At 40.5% G+C, this 21,971-nt stretch overlaps 1 protein-coding gene across 8 annotated transcripts in view; it reads right to left on the bottom strand.

The window, feature by feature from the left end:
• Nfia (nuclear factor I A) overlaps positions 1 to 21,971 on the bottom strand; it is a 612,310-nt gene that overhangs the window by 374,314 nt on the left and 216,025 nt on the right. For 5 of the 8 annotated variants that reach the window (XM_045149015.1, XM_045149021.1, XM_045149014.1 and 2 more), the window contains exon 2: positions 14,566 to 15,097. In XM_045149015.1, the coding sequence (XP_045004950.1) occupies positions 14,566 to 15,097 (532 nt within the window). Of the gene's footprint in view, positions 1 to 14,565; positions 15,098 to 15,174; positions 15,202 to 20,189; positions 20,509 to 21,971 lie in introns of those variants that run through there. The other 3 variants (XM_045149020.1, XM_045149017.1, XM_045149018.1) reach the window with 2 other exon arrangements.

Here is a 21,971-nt window from a genome sequence, read left to right as displayed (position 1 = left end):
CTAGAGTTGGGTGGAAAAATGGAAATAGGATCTCATGAAAAGGGAGGGGAAATTATCCTTATCTTACAAAATAAAAAAGACAATGTCAGTGCTGAGCTGAACACAAAAATCTTCATAAATTACCTACTTTTATTTTTATTTTGGAAATGATTGGAATCAAACCCAGGACCCTACATGTGCTAGGCAAGCACTCTACCACTGAGGTACACCCAATACCTTTTTTATAACATATTTTAAATATTTTTATTTATTTATTTGAAAGAGAAATGGGCATTCCAGGTCCTCCAGCCACTGCAAAAGAATTCCAGACACATGTGACACCATGTGCATCTGGTTTACATGGGTTCTGTGGAATCAAACTTGGATTCTGAGGCTTCACAGGCAAGCACCTGAACTGCTAATCCATTTCTCCAGCCCTTTACCTACTTTTAAAATCCATATTATAAGCTGCTCAAGGTCTTGTTTTGTTCAGCCCAGGTGCTCCCTGTAGTCACCAGCTGAATGAAGCTTCCAGGGAGTACATAATAAATCCAGGCCCTATGCAGGGTACTCAAAACAATACATTCCTGACACTGCCCAGAAAGAAAGCACAGGCCAATTTGGAAGAAAACTGAGGACAGTTTATTGTAACATAGGAAGTCAGAGTGGGGTACCAATATCATGCCAGTGGCTATACACAGAAGCAGCCTTAGCTCAAATGGGATGAAAAGAAAGCTTCCTTAAGGACATGATGTGATAGCTGAGTTTTAAAATGTAACTAACATTAGTCAAGTAATGATGGGTTAGGAAATTCCAAGCACAAGAAATAATACAGGGTAAGAAACAAAAATATGCATATGTGCAATAGACTAGAAAGTACATAAGTAGAAGCTTATAGGCTGGCAGAAATGCAGAGTGCCCAGTATGCTATATTAGAATGTTTTTTTGCTTGTTTGTTTTGTTTGTATCTTCATAGATGCTCTCTTCAATTTTAATAATATTTGTGTTCAAGTGGGCATTCATTTATCAGCCTTACTCAGTCTAAATTTGTCTAAATCTAGTTACAAGTATTTTGACATTGCATCTTTAGTACCCTGGTTACAAATAAGAACACATAGTAACACCAGCATTGTTAAAGGGGTCATGTCATATGTCCAAGTCATCCTACAACACTAAGTTGCGTCAGCCCAGAAACTCTTGCCAACCCCAACTGCTATCTAAAAGTTAGAGTCAAGTATCTGTTGGTTATTGAAATATCATCCTGGTGGGAATATGCAGGTGGGATACATTCCAGTTTAAAAAACAGGCAATCTTTGTTCCAGATGCTGGGCAGAGTTAGAGAGAGAGGTACTACTCTGAAACAATTTCCTGCTACAGAATCTAAAAACAGAAGATGTTAATGGCATTATAGTAGACTTAAGTCTAGCCTGAATATACATATTTAGAAACATACAATATTAGTGAAAGCTGTTTATCTTAAATGCATCCAGGTTTTTAAAAAAGTAATTATATTTATTTGAGAGAGAATAGGCACATCAGGGCCTGCTGTCATTCAAACATGCGCCAGACACATGTGCCACTTCATCCATCTGGCTTTACACAGGTACTGGGGGAATCAAACCCAGGTGGACAGGTTGTGTAAGCAATCACTTTTAACCACAAAGCCATCTTCCCAGCCCATATTTAGTTTTATCTGTATTATATGAAGATGTGGGAGACAGAACAAGGAAAAAAAACTGTAAAAAATAAGAATTACAGGAAACAAGAGGTGAAGGAAATTGAGACTTTGAAGAATAGTAGTAAAACCAGAGATTTCTCAATTTTTAAATTTTTCTTTGGAAACAAGACACTACTAAATAAAAGAAATGTCAAGCATTGCTAAAAGTCATCAGGTACCTTCTGCTATGTGTAGATGGATGGTTATTCAAGCTGAAAGTTGAGGTGGGTTTCTTTTTCCCGGGAGGAACTGAGCTGCTAACCTCCCATGGACTATATCAAGTTTGCTGCCCTTCTCTTCCTGACTGTTAAACAAAGAAATGTGTCTTGAGTTTCATGCTGCTCCGCATGTTGCTGTGACTAATCCCCAGCCATTTTTATTTACCGTGCTCAGGATGAGTTTCTATGACAATCATATGCCAGTTTTTAAATGTTGTACATTTTCTGTTGTTTGAAACTAATTATAGAATAAATCATTTGTTCTATTCCTTATGCAAAGAAAAGTACACACATTAATGGTGGTAGAAACAGATTTCACTTTCTAGTCAAATAACAAGCAAATACAACACAATAAGAATACCAAAATCCAAATATATGACATTTTGATGGCAAGATATATATATTTTTTTTATTTCACTGGTCACATCTTCAGTCCTATCACCATCTGCACACACTTTCCCAGGACACTTCCCAGGCATCCCTCTGACACACTCACAGTCACAGGGTCCTGTGCATGCTGCCTGGCTGAATGTAGCATATATCTATCTGTCTTCTTTTAACAAGAGGGAGAAAAAAAATAAATAAATGCAGTTCCAGAATTCGGGTGAGTTAAAAGCCACTCAGAGTAGAAGTCTCAACATGGCTAACTGCTCAGAGAGGGAACAAAGTCAGGACTGTCCATGGCTACATTGCTGGAACTTGGCTGTGTTTTAAGAACTGCTACTAAATGCCAAATGAATTCCCTCCAGTCTGCTCTCCAAGGCACCCCCTTCCCTTTGGTTTTCCACTCCCATATTCTCTCCTGCTGTTGAGTTTCCCTGTGACTCCGTTTCTTTCAGAATTCAGCATTACTAGAAGGATGTCTTTAAAACTGAACTGGAACATCCTATGCCTCACCAGAATTTTCTGGAAAAAAAAAAAAGTACCACAGAGGTACCTGCACCCTCTTCTGTGTCTGGACTTCCTGAGCACTTGCATGGATTTTTAAAATTTACTTATTTAGAAGAAAGAGAGAGAAAAAGACAGAGAGAAAGAGAGAGAGAGGATTGACTTATCAGAGCCTGCTGTAACCACTGCAAATAAACTGCAGATACATGTGCCACCTTGTGCATCTGGCTTTACACAAGTACTGGGGAATTGAACCTGGGTCCTTAGGCTTAACAGGCAAGTGCCTTAACCACTAAGCCATCTCTTCAGCCCTGCATAGATATCTTCTTTTTTTTTAATATTTTGGGTGTTTTTAATTTACTGAGAGAGGGGGAGGGAGGGAGAGAATGGGTATGCCAGGTCCTCTAGCCACTGCAAACAAACTCCAGATGTGTGTGCCCCTCTTGTGCATCTGGCTTAAATGGGTCCTAGGGAATTGAACCTGGGCCCTTTGGCTTTGCAGGCAAGTACCTTTACCACTTAGCCATCTCTCCAGCCCTCTGCATGGATATTTTTTTTTTAATTTTTTTGTCCATTTTTTATTTATTTATTTGAGAGTGGCAGACACAGAGTGAAAGACAGATAGAGGGAGAGAGAGAGAATGGGCGCGCCAGGGCTTCCAGCCTCTGCAAACGAACTCCAGACGCGTGCGCCCCCTTGTGCATCTGGCTAACGTGGGACCCGGGGAACCGAGCCTCGAACCTGGGTCCTTAGGCTTCATAGGCAAGCGCTTAACCACTAAGCCATCTTCTCCAGCCCTGCATGGATATTTTTGATTAAAAAAAAAAACAAAAACTTAAGGGCTGGAGAGATGGCTCAGCAGTTAAGGCACTTACTTGCAAAACATAACAACTTAGGTTTCATTTACCCGTAACCAAAGAATGTCAGATGCCCAAAGTGGCACATGTTTCTGGAGTTTGTTTGCAGCAGCTGGAGGCCCTGGCATACCTATTTTCTCTGTCTATCTCTCTTCTAGCTCTCTCTGCTCACAAATAAGTAAAAATTTAAAAAAAATCTTAAACAAGTAATAAGAAAATATAGTCAAATTATAAAATTCCTCACTACGTACCAACTTTCCTAACAAGAGCAACATGAGCAACTGGTTCTACACATGTTTAAAACTCTATAGAAATATAAATTAGAAGGGCTCTAGTTCAAAAATAGCACATGCTGTCCTATTGTACATACTTAGAAAATTACACCTAGATACCATTACTCATTCCATCATGTTTTCTTAGACAAAGCCTCTTGGTGTGTAAGCAGTGTCTAGAGGCAGTAAGAGCTAAGGACATGTCTGATGAACTGAACTTCCAGGGACATGGAGAACTTGTCAAGAGAGGCTGCCAAATAGCACCCTCCCAGCACCAACCCAAAAGCCTTCATGCAGATTCACACAGCTCTTTCTACCTGGAGAGCTCAACACATGAACTCAGCTTCCTCATCTGGAAAATGAAGCTCTGGGCCTGGGAGTTACTAATGCTCTGTCCTGTTTCCTGACCAAGGACAATAACCCAGAACAAAAGTCTCCTCATCATTGCTACTCTCCCCCACCATGCAACATGAACAATTTCCCCAACCTTGAAGAAGTCAAAAAGGAAAACAGAATAAAGATAAGCCCACTTATAATTAAAGAAACCCATGTTGACAATTTCCAAAACTCAACAATGTCAGTTCTAACACACACAAACTCCTCAAGTTGCCCACTGCTCAAGTCTGTCATGGAATGCTTTATTATACTGCTATCCTCACTTTGAAAGTTAGTGACTTCACAGTGAAGTGCCAAAAATATGACTGTGTGTCCCTCTCTAACCTACCTCTATCTCCCTTCCTGCCAGCCTTCCAGTTCTGCTTTCTCAAGGCCTGGCATCTCCAATGCCCCACCCAAGCCCTCCCAGGCTCAACCACAAATAAAGTGAAAAGCCCTGCATAATCAGACTCCACAGAGCAAAACTGAAAATGTCTCTCTTTGAAGAATTACAAAGCTTTTTGTCTGAAACCTCTGACCTTTCTAGGGAAATCAGAGTCACTGTAGATTAAAAATGTAGGTGGCAAAAGTACAAAGAATTACATTTATCCATTTTGCATGTTCATCGTCTGTTCTGAGTTGAGGAACAAATATCTTTGGAACAATTACTTCTTTAACTGGAACATTTCAGACTGCAATACTCTCCTTCTAACAAAGAAAAAGATAGACACACCAAACACACACACACAATATATGATACATGTTTAGATATGTACCTAATAAAATAAAGAATCCATAGCAACAATTTCTAAATGCAAAGACAGTTTACATATAGGGTGTGTGTGTGTGTGTGTGTATGTACATATACATATGTCTTTTGGGCTCAGATAAGATGGTAATGCCTATCCTCACTATATTTTACTAAAACTATACTACATTTTTAAAGAAGTTTGTCTATAGAGTGAGTAAGCTAAAAAATAATAAAGACTTTCTTAAATGTATTTTAAGCACTGTATTTCTTGACTGAGTATAGGAAAAGGAGAAATTTCCAAAAATACTTTGAAAACAATAACTTTAAATGAGGCTATATGATAGAAGTATTACAATGACTGCTGTTCCCTGGCATGAATGCACAATTGTTACATACCGAACAGTTTCATTTCAAAGATCCCTTTCTCAGAAGTTACCTGACCCCACACTCTAAAAGAAGGCTCTCCACCATTTACTTTGTTAAATTTATTTATTTATTTACTTATTTATTTGAGACAAAGAGAGAGTATGTGAGAATGGGCATGACAGGACCTCTAGCTACTGCAAACAAACTCCAGATGCACGTGCCACCATATGTATCTGGTTTACTTGAGACCTGGAGAATCAAACCTGGGTTCTTAGGCTTGGCAGGCATGCGCCTTAACCGCTAAGCCATCTCTCCAACCCCTCTCCACCACTTACCAGAACTAAGTGAATGCATCAGAAACTTCAGAAACTTCCTGGTTTTACATAATATGAATTCATACAAGAGTCAGTTTCCTACAAATACAAGAACATTTCACATGCAAATTAACTCTGGCCAAATACTGATCTAGCCTCCTGGCTTCATCCTGAACATTTGTAAACCACTTATCTTTAACTTCCAATTACTTAGTGTTGAAAACACATTCTCAGGTACATAATTTTCCATGAACAACATTTTAAATACATACTATCATTCACAAAGAGCATCCAGCATAGAAGATCTCTACAGTATTCACTATTAATGTGCTATCATAACTGAGCCCACACTCCTGTTTAATAGTATGCTTCACAGGTTCCCATGCACAGGCACAGTATCTCCATTCCCCATTCCTTTAGAATGTAAAAAGAAAAATGCCATGAGGGGCTGGATGTCATCTCAACACTGAGATCCATCTGTCTATGGTGTTCCTTTGACTTAACTCCTGCAGCCAACATTTTCATATATGTTAACTGGAATTTATCAGACTTGTGATGTGGGCTCCTTTGAAAGGCAATGGAATATTTGAATATGGCAACAAAGGGATCCTGTACATGTAATCATCATTTCATGCAAACACTTAAAGTCAAATCATTCGTCTATTTAAAATTGAAATCTGCAGAACTGTAACTGCTCCCAACTGTGGAAAGGAAAAGGCAGAGATGCACCAACACAGAAGAGATGGCATCAGGTTTCAAACACTAAAATAACTTTTCTGATGCTGAAAAGGAAAAGATGATGAATATTATAACATCACAGTTCCTATGAACATCCACTAACCAATACCTTTCCCTACCTAAACTTTCCACCCAGATGAAGTTATGTGACTCACTACAGCCATCTTCTTGGATTGCATGAATGCATTATACTACCCAACACAGGCTGAAAAAAATTATACAGTGAAAAAAAAAAAAAAAAACCTCCCAAACCACAGCAATAAGAAGGCAGCACTCTACAATGGCAAATGCTCCACAGTCAAAACTTTTTAAATATTATTTTTGTTTGTGTGACAGAGTTCATGCTGTAGTCTAAGCTACCTTTGAACTCATGGTACTCCCCCTGCCTCAGCCTCCTAACTGCTGAGGTAATAGGCAGGAGCCACCATACCCAATTGAGTACACATTTTTAAAATCTGTTTTAATTTCACTTCACTTTTAACAGAATCTCAAAAGTTGCTGTGAAGAAGAAATACAAGCTCAACTCAGCAGCTGGTTTATAAACATGCTTCAGAAGAATGCACATGTACAATGATTAATGTTGTATAAACTGAATTTGTTGGTCCACTATTTATAATTTGAAGTCATTATGAACTAACTTCATCTAAGTTTAAAAATGAAAATAAGTTTTAGTTATTTAAGATCACTAGATGAAACATCTCCATTGTCCTTCTTTATTTAAATTTTTAAAATTCAAAGTAATAAATTAGTTTCTCAAGCATGACTTTTGCTTTCTTTTACACAATTATAATTAAGGGAATAGTCAAAGAGTCTTTGGAAAGAAAGTTAATTTTCAAGCCTAATCACTAAAAGCTAAAACATATTATTTATTTTGCACATATATATGTAAAATCTCTGCACAGCGAAACAGCACAAACAACTCGGCTCTACATTAATGCTTGCTTTAATACTCAAATGACTCCCCAAAGTATTTAGAACACACTAACCTAACTTTATCTTGAAAAATAAAAACCTAAACATGTGTCAGAATGCATCTGTTCACATCAACATTCTGAAAACAAGAAAGCACAAGTCATTCCAGATGTCTGACCCAACACAGACAAGCATCAGATCATTTCTCTCTCCTAACCAAGTACAGTTTCGCTGTATCGTTAAAATCTGAACTCAACAGGAAAATTTCTCCATGAGAAGGGTTTAGATTCTGATTTTTAGTTCCCTTCTACTTCAAGGTAGGTGTGCAATGCCATCTAAATGGTGTTCAAGTCTATGATAACAAGATGTACAGACAGATCTAAAATGGGTTTGAATGTTTCTGAAAGCGCAGGACTCACAATCAAAAGACCTGAGATGAATCTTGCTCTGTGCAAGCAATGTTCCTGGGAGATTCTTCTCACATGTTTAAATGTAGAGTTCATTACTAATTCAAAATACTGATATGAAGAAAGAGCTAAAGAGGGAAAGGAAGGAGGAAAGAAAGGAGAGGGGAAGAGGAGTGGCTCAGAAGTAGAATGCTTGCTTAGCAGTCCTGGGGCTTGATCCCCAGCAAAGAAAAATTAAAAAATAAAGTAGTGTGAGTCCCATAGAGTGCAAAATCCATTGCAGGGTCAGTGGCAAGACAGACAAGAGTGACTTCTTTCTAGTCTTTTCCTCTGTTCTCCTTACTTTACTTACACAGGTAGGAAATATCTGACATCAGATTAAGTGTTTGAAAGATATAAAGAAAAAAGTAATTAATTAAAAATTAATTTTAAAAATTAATTAATTTAAAAGTTTTCAAAGAACACTGAAATGATTCCACTTTAGTCTCTTGTAATTATGACCACCCCAGCATTTCTAAGTCAGCAACCTACTGCATCTTAAAGAGGGTCCAGGTTTGCCAAGGTACATAACACAAACTTCTTTCAGTTTTTATCTTTTTAGCTTGTTTTGCAAACAGAACAGCAAGTGTTCTCTCTACACAATTGCCTCAATGTGTCATGCATTGGACTTATCATTTCTTTGCCCCATAGCCATGTTTATTTAACTGGAACATTAATGGGAGGACTAATTCCTTTAGATAAAATGTGCTTTTACACTGTGGAGTTTCCATAACAAAAATGAATAATTGTTTTCTAATATTTTGGAGAAACCTAAGGGAAAAAGTCAGCTACCTCTCTTTAAGCAACAGCTAGAAAATTCTGTTAAGTCCAGGAATACTGAAGTTTAGATTGATAACGTGAGTTTCATGGTTACGTCAGTGGGAGAAGCCGAAAGGCTGACTGAGCTGCCCGCTTAAAAAGCAAACCAGCAAAACTAATCAACATCTCTAATAGCCCCTTTGCCAAACTACGTGTACTCCAAAAGTCATTACCTGCACACCTAAACTCTGGAAAAAAATGTTTGCAAAACTTTTCTTTCTACAAATTTAAATAGACACCCCTAAAACCCCAAGTTGCATCTTTGTGTCAAAGGGTCCACAAAACACAGTGTTAATGGGTGTCACACTGTTCTACACTCATACCAGTGGCCCATGATTCCCTCTGCAGCCATTACAGATGCCTAGACACTCTCAGAGAATCTCCATTTGAAATTAGCTTTATGGTTTTGAATTTCTCTTAACAAACCATGCCAGCCCATTTATTCTTTTCCTCCACCTCACTTCTTCCTCCTCTCTGGTCCATCCCCCAAGGATTTACAATTTATAATAACTTTAAAAGCAAGCTATAACCTCTAAACAGGGAGAAATTACTGCTGGAAGGATCTGTATTCAATCTGTACTTTATATGTATTTTTTCCTGCTATTCTAATCCTCAGAATTGTTTCAATACTCTATATTGACATTTGCACACAATTAGAATTGTCACTTCTTGGATGTGATTTTTTCAGAGGTGACGGGCTGTTGTGTGTCGCCTGGCAGCAGCTCGAGGCCCTTCCCAAGCGAAAGACTCAGTCCTACTGTGTACAGCACTGACCACAACAAAAGCTGTGGTTTTTCCCACAACAGCCTTAAATAGGTTTAAATTAATGCTATTCATCATGGGGTGGAAAGGAAGACCAGGCAAATCCAAGCCAACAACATTGGGAAATTTTCTAACCAACAACACACTCAGGCTGCTTAGCCATAAGTGAACTGATCTCCATTGAAAGGTTTAGTCCAGAACAACTTCTGCTCTCCATTCCTATACACTGTGCCTTTGAACTTCCATCGTCTTCACCACATGCTATTCAAAGACTATTGTTACTATCCTCAAGGCTATAAAACATATTTATCTCATTTGTTGATTGCTAATGCTATCTTTAAGGCATTAAAAGATATTTAAAAATTTATTAGACTGTATATGTACAAATAATTTACAGTAGATCAATCTGCCACAAAATCCATCTTTGAATTTAGCTTAAGGTTAGAGTCAGAATTTCAGATGGATAGGAACACATCTCTCTTCAATTTAAAAATCACCATATAGTTAAGTGTCATTTTCCTTCTTTTTTCCCCCAAACACAGGTTATCACCAGAAATTTCTGAAACTCTCTCTACTACTTTATGCTAGGGAGTTTGCTAGTCTCTGAAATAAGTTTAATTATATAATGTATGGTGCTCCACTTGAGTGAAACATATATAAACTTACACCTGCTAACAAAACATGCTGGATGGGGTTTAGAAATGCAACCCCCTCAAACTAATGTGCCAAGTTACCTAAAAATTGTCAGAATTAACTTGACATAAAATAATAAACATAACTCATTTAAAATTTTAAATTATTGTATATGCACTGGTCACCTCACATATAAGTACTTTTTATTTAAAATTGTAGCTTTAGAAAAGGGAAACTGTTACTGCTGAGCAGCACTCTCGGTGCACCCTCACAGACACTCCCCCTCTTATACCTGTGCTGAAGCAGTAGGAAGTGAACACTCATTCTGTCACCATGGCCATCTGGTTCATCTGCATAGCACAGCTTTCTCCAGTGCTACAGAAAGGAATGGCAACAAGACCAAAATAAAACTGAAATGCAACTGAAGGGGAGTGGCTCCTGCTTTGGCTTAAATGGAATAATATGTCATGGCAATACTGGCAGTGATCTCACTGAAAGGGAACATTCCTGAGAGCATCACTAGTCAACAATATGGCCCAGGTGACTTGGTGAGCAGTTATGCTGTTGGGCAGGTTTGCAGAATCGGCACCAAGCTTCTGAATGACTTAAACAGCTCTTCCCCTGAGAGCCACTGGAATATCAAAATAGAAATGGAAATAGAGAAATCAGTAGGCATTGTACTAAAGGTTACTGTGCAAAAATGTTCACTTTCTGTCTTAAAACTAGCAAGTGTTTATTCTGCCTTAAGGACACCATAGGGTCTCTTTGTCAATAGCTAATTAACAGTAATGGCAATTTCCTGGTGATGTTTGTCACTGATTCATCTTTCAAAGTGGATTTTAAGACAGCTAAAATAACTTCCACTCTTAGGAACCTCTTCACCTCCTCCAAGTTATATGACTTGGTGTGATTCAGCTTTGGGCCAAGGGCCACCTACAAATTAGCAAAGGCCTCAGTTGAATTCAACATAATTCCATTTGTTTAATTTTTGTTTTTAAACATCATTACACTTAAAGACTACCTAACTGGTCTTTACACCACACTGGGTAATAGCTACCAAATATAAACACTGAGTATCATTCTATGTCATAAATAGACAATCCACTTCTGCCCAAGACAGGAGCCCTTCAAAAATTTAACATCTTACAAAATTTAACTTACTGGACTAAGAATCTTTCTTGAATATGATTACCAGAAGTTACACAGCACTTGAAAGACAGAAAGAAAAAGAGAGAAAAAAGGAAAGAAGAGAAGAGAAAAGAAAAGAAACGAACTCTCCAGAAAGTTCTCGGTTGAGTGCCTACTAATGAGCAAAGGTTAACTTTATCTAAAAGGTCAAATGCCTGGTGGCTAAGGTTATGACCTTAACAACTTAAATTGTGACCTTGCCACGTGCCGGGTATATAGATTCTGATACCGATCATCTGGTAAAGGCTGGTCATAAATTAGCTTTACTGTTATCCGCCCACAAAGAAAGCCATTTGCCACAACATCATAATGCCACCAAGTTGTCATATGATACATGGAAGGACGACGCAACAGAAGCCAAATTAAAAGCATAAAATGATTTTTACTTTATAGTTTTAACGAGATGAAATTCTCAGGATTTCAGAGTCACTTTAATTTCAGTGTACATGTTATAGTTGATTAACCATAAAATTCACAGTTCTAATACCACTAGATTTAGGAAAGACACTTAGAATATAGATAGTGTACTGAACTTTAGAATCTCAATAAAAGAAGAAATGACCTTTGCTTTTAAAAAAATAATTGTGCATTTGCTTCCAGTATTTTCTAAGATTTTAATTTTTCACTTAAAGAAGCCAATGTATGAAGCAGTAATTATTGTCCATATATTGGAAGAAAAAAGATCTCATTTTTGTAGCTAGGGAGTGAGGGCAGAAAGCATTCTAGAAGGAAAAAGTTCAACATTTTCAAAGAAACAAAGGAAGAAATGCACTTCAGGTAAAAAAGGCCACATTATTTTGGCACATACTGTGAATCACGTTTCAGAGTCTGCCTCTTGCCAATACTGGCAAGTTCTCAAAACTTTTAAGGAGGTAAAAACATTGTTTAGTGTTTACAAATCTTCAGCGTCGTAACAGATGCTTGTCAGATCAGCGGTGAGGGGCTGACTTCTACCTTGTACTTGTTGGTGGCTTCTCTATCACACATAACAGGTCTCACAATCTCTTTGCTCCAATTTGAAACAGTTTCAGTCAGAAGAACCTTACTATTTTCTTTCTTCAACCTCCTTTTTGCATGCACTGAGAAGCAGCCATTACTGAGGACCTCCAAAAAACGGCCAGACACTTGGCTGGTATTCAGGCCTAACAGGGGATTCTGGGATATGTCAGCAATACCAGACCGAAAGACAGTCAGATCTACACTGCTGTCAATAAATCTTTTATAAGCTATAAGGATACTAACTCTCCTAAGCACCCTTCCAAATGTGCATCCCACCACCACCATCACCCCTTCAGGTATCAGACCAACTGGAAACTCTGAGCACAAAGATCTAAAGCCACCACACGATAAGTAACCATCAACAGTGAAAGGTAACACAGGGCATGGGAAGAGCCAGAACAGCTGTATTTCTTTAACTCCCAGGAAATGCTTAAGTCAGAAAAAGAATGGGTCCTGCTCACCCCGACAGAAGCTGCCCAGACATCTTTCTGTGCTATTATCTGCTAAAGAATCATATGCACAACCTGCACCCACCTTTGGCACCTTAGGTCTCACGTTGCCCAATTAGATCAGTCAGTCTCTTTTATAAATTACTTTCCTAAAAATTTAAAAGATAAACCTGGGATGTTAAAGAGTACTCTAAGAAAGTACTTCAAATATACATACATACGTATGTATGCATGTATGTATGTATGTATGTATGTATATGCTCTAGTGCTCTTACACATACAAATACATGACAGGACTTTAACAATGTTGTCATCATAGACAGATTAAATAAACAGTAAGGTTGAAGAGGACAAAGGAACCAATGGGCAATATGTCAAATTTCCCAGTTAAAAATTATTTTAAAAATAAAAATTCATTCATTCATTTAAAAAGGGTGAAAGAAAGGTCACTTGTTCCTGCTTAGAAGTCAGCTGGGAGGTGTTGTTTTTCTAATTTGCTACTCAGAACTGGCTAAAGTAACAGACACTTCTTATAATTCACTATACATTCTCAAAAACCCAAATATTTGAAACATTTACAGGGCACATATTCTGAAATACTCATCGATAACCTGCCAACAGAATGCAAATGATGTCACATGCTTGCAAAGTCAATTTCTCCACTGTCTTGAGTACGGACAGATGAATACAAAAGTTCTCTTTGTAAATCATATGTTAAAGAAAACTTATAGGGGACAGAATGTTAGCTGACTCTTTGAACATTCAACTTTTTAGTATTTAAAAATCCTATGTGTAACAAATAGTACAAGCTAACTTTGAAGGCACCTGTTTTCTCTCTCCTTTATGAAAGCAACAACACATGAATATATGAACTCCAAAACAACTTGCTGGTAGGATTCCACAATTTTCTTTCTTCCATCTGGCTCAAGTAACCATGAAGGCAATCTAGCCGGACTGATATGTACATATAAAAAGTCAACAAGTTACACAAGACCTTTCACATGACACAATGAGCCTTTTGTCTAAAACAAGACCATAGGAAGAAAGTAAAAGTGCATTATTTGACTCAGTCGGCACTGGCTGTGTCCAGAATGCTCTTCTAAATAGTGAGACACGCACTGGCAGGATACATCTTTAAAACTCATAAAGAGTCTTACCAAAAATCAAAATAACTTGCTGTATCATGATAATTATAAACTGTAATAGCGATTTCTCAATGTGTTCACATGGTGTGCAGTCTGGTTATTTTCCATACTAGCCCCTTTGTTGATTAGTTAAGAGTTTGGTTGATGGGTTTCCCTTGGCTATTTGAAATGACGCTAAGAATTCCTGAATACAAACCAACCTTGTGCATGGATGTGATTATCTTTCCTTCATAAATGATCAGCAATTTGATAGTTAAGTTCACTTCCAACTTCTTAATTGGCAAGGGGTTCAAGACGCCCCAGTAGGTCAAAAACACTCTCCACAGAAAAACAACTAACAAGATTGCCTCGCCACCAAACTAAACTTTTTTAACTCCATCACTAGCCAGTTTACAATCTATTCTTTGTGACAAGGGTTTTTACATGTGGCTTCTCTCAGCACTTGTCAACAATATGTTCAACTTATTACCCATCCAATTACCAACACCTCTCACAGCACTACTTACCAGGTCTGCCCTGAGTAAGAACTACTCATGGCTTTGTTTTGCACCTGAGTAAGGGTGGCACCTCAGACAGGAGGGCTTCCGACTGTGTGATTCTGGTCTACCCTCTGAAATCTGACTGGCTTCGTGTCCTTGATCTGCACTGTGGGGAAGTCGGGAATGGCTCCACATCCAGGGAGGCCATCAAGAAAGAAACACACGAGAAGGCAGAAGGAATTCTCCCGTCACACTTACCTGCTGCATGTACAAAGTACGCCAAGTATAAATCAAGTTCCTTAACAGAAACCCCTATGTGATGGGGCTGGACACAGAGCCCTGGATTAGAGCACTGTGGAGACTTTACAAGGCGCTCACCATCAGTACTTTCCAGCGGAATACCCTTAAACAAGATCACCATTACAAGGTCCAACCTCCACACTTTGTCTGCCTGGCGGAGGCAGTCAATTCTTCGCATTTTGCCTTTCTGGTCTGGGTTGGAAAGAACACAGCATGGAGGTTTTTTCCCTGTAACTGTAAGAACAAAATCCTCGCGGTACTCAGGTCGGATATCTTTCCGTAACTTGGCCAGAAGTCGAGAAGCCCACTTCTGCTTGACCTCAGGTTTCTCACTCAGCAATTCATCCTTCACGGCTCTCTCCTCCTCTTTTGACATACGCTTTTCATGCTTCTTGAAGTATTTTCTTTTTCGAGCCTGCAGGTTGAACCATGTGTAGGCGAAGGCTCGGACGTGGGGCAGAAGTGCTTCAATGAAAGGATGAAATTCATCCTGGAGGGTGGAATAAACACACATGAGCATAATGGAAGCAAAGGCAACACAAAGCAAAACTTGTTTTAGAAGGTCACCTTAAAAAGCATCCCTCTTTTCACTTGAAAAGTGGTTCAACCAAAATCACATAGAAAATTCCTAAGGTAGACAATGAAAAGGGGGGCACACTTTCAGTATCTTTTCTTATGATCTGGAAGGAGAAAGTTGCTGAAACTTAAAAATATTTGATATGCTACACTGTGTGGCCTAGTCCCCCCACACACACACCTCCATCCTTTAGATAGTAAGTGACATTTATCTAAATTCTTAGAACAATATATAATCTTAACCCTATTTCATGGAGGCTGTATCTAATTTTGTCCCAGCCTTGACCTCACTACTTGTAGTGAAGCCAGAGCCTAGCCGCCAGATTGGCAAACCCAAAACACTTAGATGCCAGTCAACGTTTATAAAGTCTAGGAGCAAAGCTCATCTCCACCATCAGTGAAAACAAAGGCTTTCCCTCTACAAACAGCCCATGTAAATTCTGATCTGTTTTTGATGTATTTTGATAATATCTTAAGTATTCCTTTTTAAAAATATTACCATTGTATATCATTATCACTACTAAAAAAAAAAGTTAAAAAATATATAGCAGGTCCTAACACTAAAGAAGAGAAGAACATGATATTCATTAAGCTAAAAGAAACGATTTACACCCACAATATCATTGCTGATACTGTGAGAATGAAACAAAAAGTGGGGGGGGCACAAAGCAAAGTGTGCATGCTAGATAGTGAATAGAACACATTACTGCGACTGTTGCCAGCAAATACATTTAATGTGCTTTAAGAAATCATCAGCTCTATAAAATAGACCATCAAACTTTTGAAAATATTTCAGCTTTTTCCCACAGGCAAATAGAAAACCTAGGATAAAGAATGTTTATGAGACTCGAGAAAAAAATCCTAAGTGATGCCTATTAAAATCCAGATCATTTGAAAATAAAATTGAATTTAATGCATTTAGAATTTTGTTGCCTGTTTTACTCAAAATGTTATTCTTATGCTTCCATTTGGTAAAGAGATATAAATATAAAAATTTAAAAAAAAGTAATCTCCACAACCACATTTGGAATACATCTGACTTTCGATTAACTAAACCACCACACTAATCTTATATAACATCTTTGTGTCACATAACCTCCGCCAATGACAAACTTTCAAGTAAATGAGGATAAGAAACTGAAGAGTGTGGAGGACAAGCAGAAGACGCACTCTCTTTCGGTTTGCTACAGCCAACTAGGTGAGTGTGTCTGAGGCATGAGGAACCATCACATCAAAAATAATATTACTACTAAGGAAAGTGTTACTTTTTTAACTTAAAATGTAAACAGGGCATAACTGGTAAAATGTTTCAATAGAAAAATCCGTTGAAATTTTATATATTGTAACCAATCATATAAATACTACATATGGCAGTGTTTAGGTGTACATCAATACATAATTAATCACTGAAATAATTGGCATTTTTTTTCTTCTCTGCACAAATTTAAGGCTCTAAGTACCAAGTTTAGCTTTGAAAACTACTCTTTTTGATAAAAAAAAAAAATACAAATGAGAAATAATGCACTTCCATAATGTGCATTCTTCAAGTGAGGTGAGAAGAGGAAAATATACAAGAATTAGATTATTCCTTGCCATAAGTCATTGGCACTTAAAATTTTCATGCTTTTCAGAATTTTTCTTATTCCCAGCATTTAGAAGAAAAATACAAGGGTCCAAGTTAACCTTTATCTGCTAAAGTGGAGATGAAACCCAATACATTCATTTAAACATTACTAAATTCTGAACTCATGCTGCAAATGTCCTGAAATACATAAATGTTAAGTTTGAAGCAGTCCTCCACATTGACTGCTGTCCTTATAATATACAGGACATGCTGGAGATCAAGGCTCTGTGTCATAATGCAAAGAATTCTTAAGTCTACCTGAAACCACACAGTGAGCTTTCCCCAAAAGGAGGAATTCTTTGCAAGTCTCAGCCCTATTTTGTCATACGAAGAACAGCTCCAAACAGTTTACATCTGTGTTAAGATATTCTCTGACTAAATAGTATCATTCATGATAATTAATATTTCAAATAAATATTCTAATATGATATTTTATGTAACCAAAGATATTTTAAAAACTGGGAATGATGTTCATTTATGTGCAGAAGCTTTTTGTTTACCTGCCAACCAAATGCCCAGATATCAATCACATCATAAAAAATCTCCAATGGAGACCAACTATGTCAACTAGTCATTAAGAATAATCTTAAGTCCCCAATTTTGCATCAAAACTGTTCACAATGTATTACTCTCCACAGGTTTCTAGAATGTGCCAATGAAAGTGCACAATATTTTCTATAACTATACTCACATCCACAATTATACTGTTATTTTATAAACTGTATTTTCAACTTATTGCTAGAAATACGCCAAAAACATGAAAACTAAAAAAAAATTAAATTGCAGGAAATATCCAGGGATAGCATAAATGTTTATTCAAAAAAAGCCTATAAAGATGTTGGTGAACAAAACAGCATAAGCTATATAATATTTCAAAATATTTAAGAGAAAGTAAATAATATTTTACATACATCATTGAGGAGAATGTTAAAACCCACCAATAAAAATAAACTGGAGAGCCTATTTCAAAACGGTATTACTTTGAATCGGCATCTTAAATATTGGTCTGTTTGAAAGTAAGCCAAGTTTAAGAACCACAGAACAGTGAGATTTCTGGAAACCTTAAAAAAAAAGGTTCACCCACAAAGTTCTGCTGTGCTATTATGTTTTAGCCAGGTACATGACTTGATTGGGATATGTCCATCCTTGATTAAAATAAGAAGCCTGACATTGTCCTGGGAAAGTTCTTTCCAAGTGCATGCTAGTAGATGAAGTTTACTGTTTCATTGAGAGTCCTTCATCACTGTGCTGGTTGGATCGTTTTATTTTTTTTTTTTAAACAGGCACTAACCTATCTAAGTTTATATTTCTTAAACTGGATCTAACGTGTTATAAATATTCCAGAAAGTTAAATAAATGATAAATCATCCTTTAAAGAACCACCCCCATAAAAATAAATGAGCCTTTATTCCCTATTTATTGTACATTTTTTTCACCAAATGTTACACCAAATAAGCATTTCTCTTAGTGGTGTTTCAGAAGCAGGCCTAGTAAATGCATCAATCAATGCTGCCAATTATGCAGGAGTGGGGGGAGAAGGAGAGAGAGAGAGAAAAAAAAAACATTCTTAATGTGATAATAGCTCACAAATCAAGAGAAGTCAACTTTGTTAAAGACTTGACTATGCCCAGGGCCTGCATGGATACACAGCTGTGCAAAACCCTGGAACATAAGTTTATCTTTTCAACCCTCACTTGAGAAGACAGTAATGATCTGTAAGGGTCCTTTCTCTCTATCAGAGCACATTGGTACTGGTTACAAGTTCTATGCACTGCAAACTTTTACCAGCTAGAATTGCAGCCTTCAAATCTCAGCATATTCACTGTGGTCTATAATTCATTCAAATCATCTTACACTTTGCATCTGATCCATATGCAATTGTGAATCTTGCCAGAAGTGGTTGGAAAAGTTTCATTCCATACTTGCACAAGTTACTAAAATAGGAACTTTGTAAGTTTGATGGGGGCGGGGGACTTTTACAATAACTAAAGCAACTACTATCCATTATTAATGCTAGGCCTTAATCCCAAATAGACCATCTCAACATGAAAGATGCATTTAAGAGATCAAAGAGCTGGTGGTACTGCAGTTAGGTACTGCAGTGGCAGGGACGTCATGTGGGAAATAAATCCGGAATCTTGGGAAAAGAAGGGAAGCTACTAGTACTTTCCAGCCTCCCAAAGTACTCCGGGTAAACCGTTATCTACGTCTAAGTGAGGACAAGAGTGTTACAGGGTTTTCTAAGGGAGTAAATAGGCCTTTTATTCAAGTGCGTAACTCCATGTAGGTGATTGATGGTCAATGTATCAAAGCAGTATGCAGACTCCCACTTTTTTTTCTTTCAAAAAGAAATAGCGCAAAAAATCAGTTGACTTCGTGTCTTTTAGTCAAAGAAAATAGTAATATATTCAAAAGGGACCTGATTTGGAGCCGAGAAGCTGTTTAGCCTGAGGGTGGTGCAGACTGGGAGAGATAGGAGTGGTCAGAGGGGCGGAGGGCGCGAGAACCCCACGCTGCGAGTGGGGTCGCGGAGGAAAAGTTGGCAGGTCACGCCGCTGCGCGCCGAGCGGGAGGCCCGAGTCTCCCGGAGCGGCGGCGGCTACGGCGGCGGGGGGCACCGCGTCCGGCCCGGGCCGCCACTCGGACTCGCGGCCGGTCGGAGCCCAACTCCGCCCGAAGCTCCCGGCCTGAGGCCTGGGCCTCTGCGTGGTGTGGGCGCGCCGGCTCCCCGAAACTTTCCCCGGGAGAGGCTCTCGGGTGGGCGGCGAGGACGCAGGCTCGCGGGGCGCGAGTCCACGCAGCCCGGGGCCGGGGCTCGCCGCCGCCCGCCGCGTCTGAGGGGCGCTGCCTGCCCGGACCCCGCGCTGGCAGCGAACAAAAGTGCGGCAGGGGCGCGCAAGGGGGCGCGGCGGGGTGGCCGGGCGGCCGGGCGGCTCGCGCGCCCTGCGGCGGCCCCGGGCGTGCGGGCGGGCGCGGCGGGCCCGGGGATGGATCCGGACCCCTCCCCTGGCGCGGCGGAACTCCGGCTCGGCGCTCGGGGCGGCAGAAACGCTGAGTCCAGATTTCGGCGTGTCATGGGCTTGCCACCCACTGGAACACGTGCGGGGCGCCCGAAGAGAGCCCCGGCGTTCCGCAGACCGGCGCCCCAATATTAATTAACGCATTAATAAGAGGGCGCCATTAGCCATGTGCCCACACAAATGGCCGAGCAGGCAGAATGCACCCGCATGGAAACAAAGTTACTTTCTTCAAGCTGCACGTCTCCCGCCCCCCGCACACGCGCGCGCACACTGAACCACGCGCGGCCGCGGGCTCCCCCGCCACGCGCGCCAGCCCGGCGCCCCTGCCCGCGCCCCGCGCCCGGGCCCCCGCAGCCACTTACCTGGGTGAGACAGAGCGGAGAATACATCCCTGCCGGGCGCGGGGTGCGTGTGCGTGTATGCGGGCCGGAGGTGTGCGTGAGTGTGGGTGAGCCGGCAGCGAGGACGAGAGCCAGGAGGAGAGGGGGGAGCGCGGATCCAGCCTCCTTCTTGCGTTCACATTTCCAACTCGCCTCAACTGCGGCAGCCGCGCGATTGCCGCTCCACGGGCTGAACTTTAACCCCGCCTAGAGTTTCCCTACACTCCACCATCCATGTCTACTGTACGCGGGCGTTAAAGGCGTACGCACCCTTTCCCGCGCCCATGCCGCCGGCCCGGTGCCCGCCCGCGCCGCCTCTGCACCGCACCGCACAGCCGCCGCCCGCGCGCCGCGGGGGGGACAGGGGGAGGGGCGGCTGCGGCGCGGACACCGGTCCCCAGGCTCCGGCCCGCCCGCTCGCTGTGCGCCGGCTCCGCGCAACCCTGGGGAGCGCGGGCAGCAGCGGTCACAGTCTGTGCCGGGCCGGCTCGAGGCTGCCACAGGATGTGCTTAAGCAAACAAAACTACTTTTCCTCGTCCCCATCCCCCCACCCCGCCGCAGACTTGCGCGGACCTCGGCTGAGGATTTGGGCAACTTTGCCAGGTCGCCCCGCACCCCTTGGGCCACTGGGTGGGCTCCTGGAGCGCCCGAGAGAAGACTGGGCGGCATATTTGCATGTATGCAAATTTCTTTGCAAAAATCAGACCGCCGAGGTTAACTTTTTTTCCCTCTCCTCTGAAATGCGGTACGGCTCAAAGCTTTGCAGTCTCTCCAGCGAAGCTTTCTGTGGGAATGGACTCGTCGGCAGAGGTAATTATGCACAAAATCCTGCGAACTTTGTGCAGTTCAGTCCTGTGACATTCAAAAGCAGGGGGTGGTGGGGGGACAATCTCACACCGGAGAGTCACCAGGTTGGGGGAGGGGGTCTGCAGAAAGGAAGGCGCGGAGCCACGAGTAACGTTCTCCCTCGCAGAAGTCGGGAACTAGTGGGTTTGAGCACAGACGCCATGCAGAAGTTCAGTCACTTTCAGAAACAACAGTGGTCTAGCTGAGACTTTTCTTTTTGGTCTGTTGAGGAGTTTTAAAAAAAAAAAAAATGGAAAGGGATGTCCCCTTAGGGAAAAGGATATATGTTGATCCACAAACGCATGCCCAGAAGTGGCATGGGTTCTTTCCCTTTCCTGTACTCCGGACACCTCTGAAAGGGTGCCTTCGTGGATCTCCTCTTTTTCCCTCCCCCAGGTAATAGTTCTTAAAATGGAAAAGAGCTTCCTGCAATTATTTTAGGTTTGCTAAAGTATTGTTTTGGCAGAAAGGGGGGGTGGTTTTTAGGGTTTGGCAAGTTGCCAATAAGCCTGCTTTTCCAGTTTTTTTTTTTTTTTTTGTTTTTTTTTTTAGCTTCATATTTTCTCTCTAGGCTCTTTTCTCCTGGAGGAGGGAAAAGTATACCTGCATTGGCTAAACCTTTATCTCATCTCCCCCTCTCCCTCCTGGAAGTGTTCAGTCTCCTGTATTTGCCAGCCCTTCTCAAAAATCCCCAAATTCCGACACTGACCGAGACAGAACAGAAATGACTAGAGTTTGTGGAAGAAATCCCTGTAGACATGCCCCCTAGGTAAATGAGGGCGCCTGGTGGAATAAAGCCATTTTCATTCAAACCTTTTTCTTTTTCTTGATTTTTCTTTTAAGAGGCAAGAATGCTCCTTGGCCAAGCACAAAATAAAATCCTCTGAAATGGTCCTGCATCTCTCAACTCATTTCAT

Source organism: Jaculus jaculus, chromosome 5, assembly GCF_020740685.1.
Source record: "Jaculus jaculus isolate mJacJac1 chromosome 5, mJacJac1.mat.Y.cur, whole genome shotgun sequence".
In the NCBI taxonomy this organism is placed as follows: domain Eukaryota; kingdom Metazoa; phylum Chordata; class Mammalia; order Rodentia; family Dipodidae; genus Jaculus; species Jaculus jaculus.
This window is presented reverse-complemented; position numbering and strand designations above follow the sequence as displayed.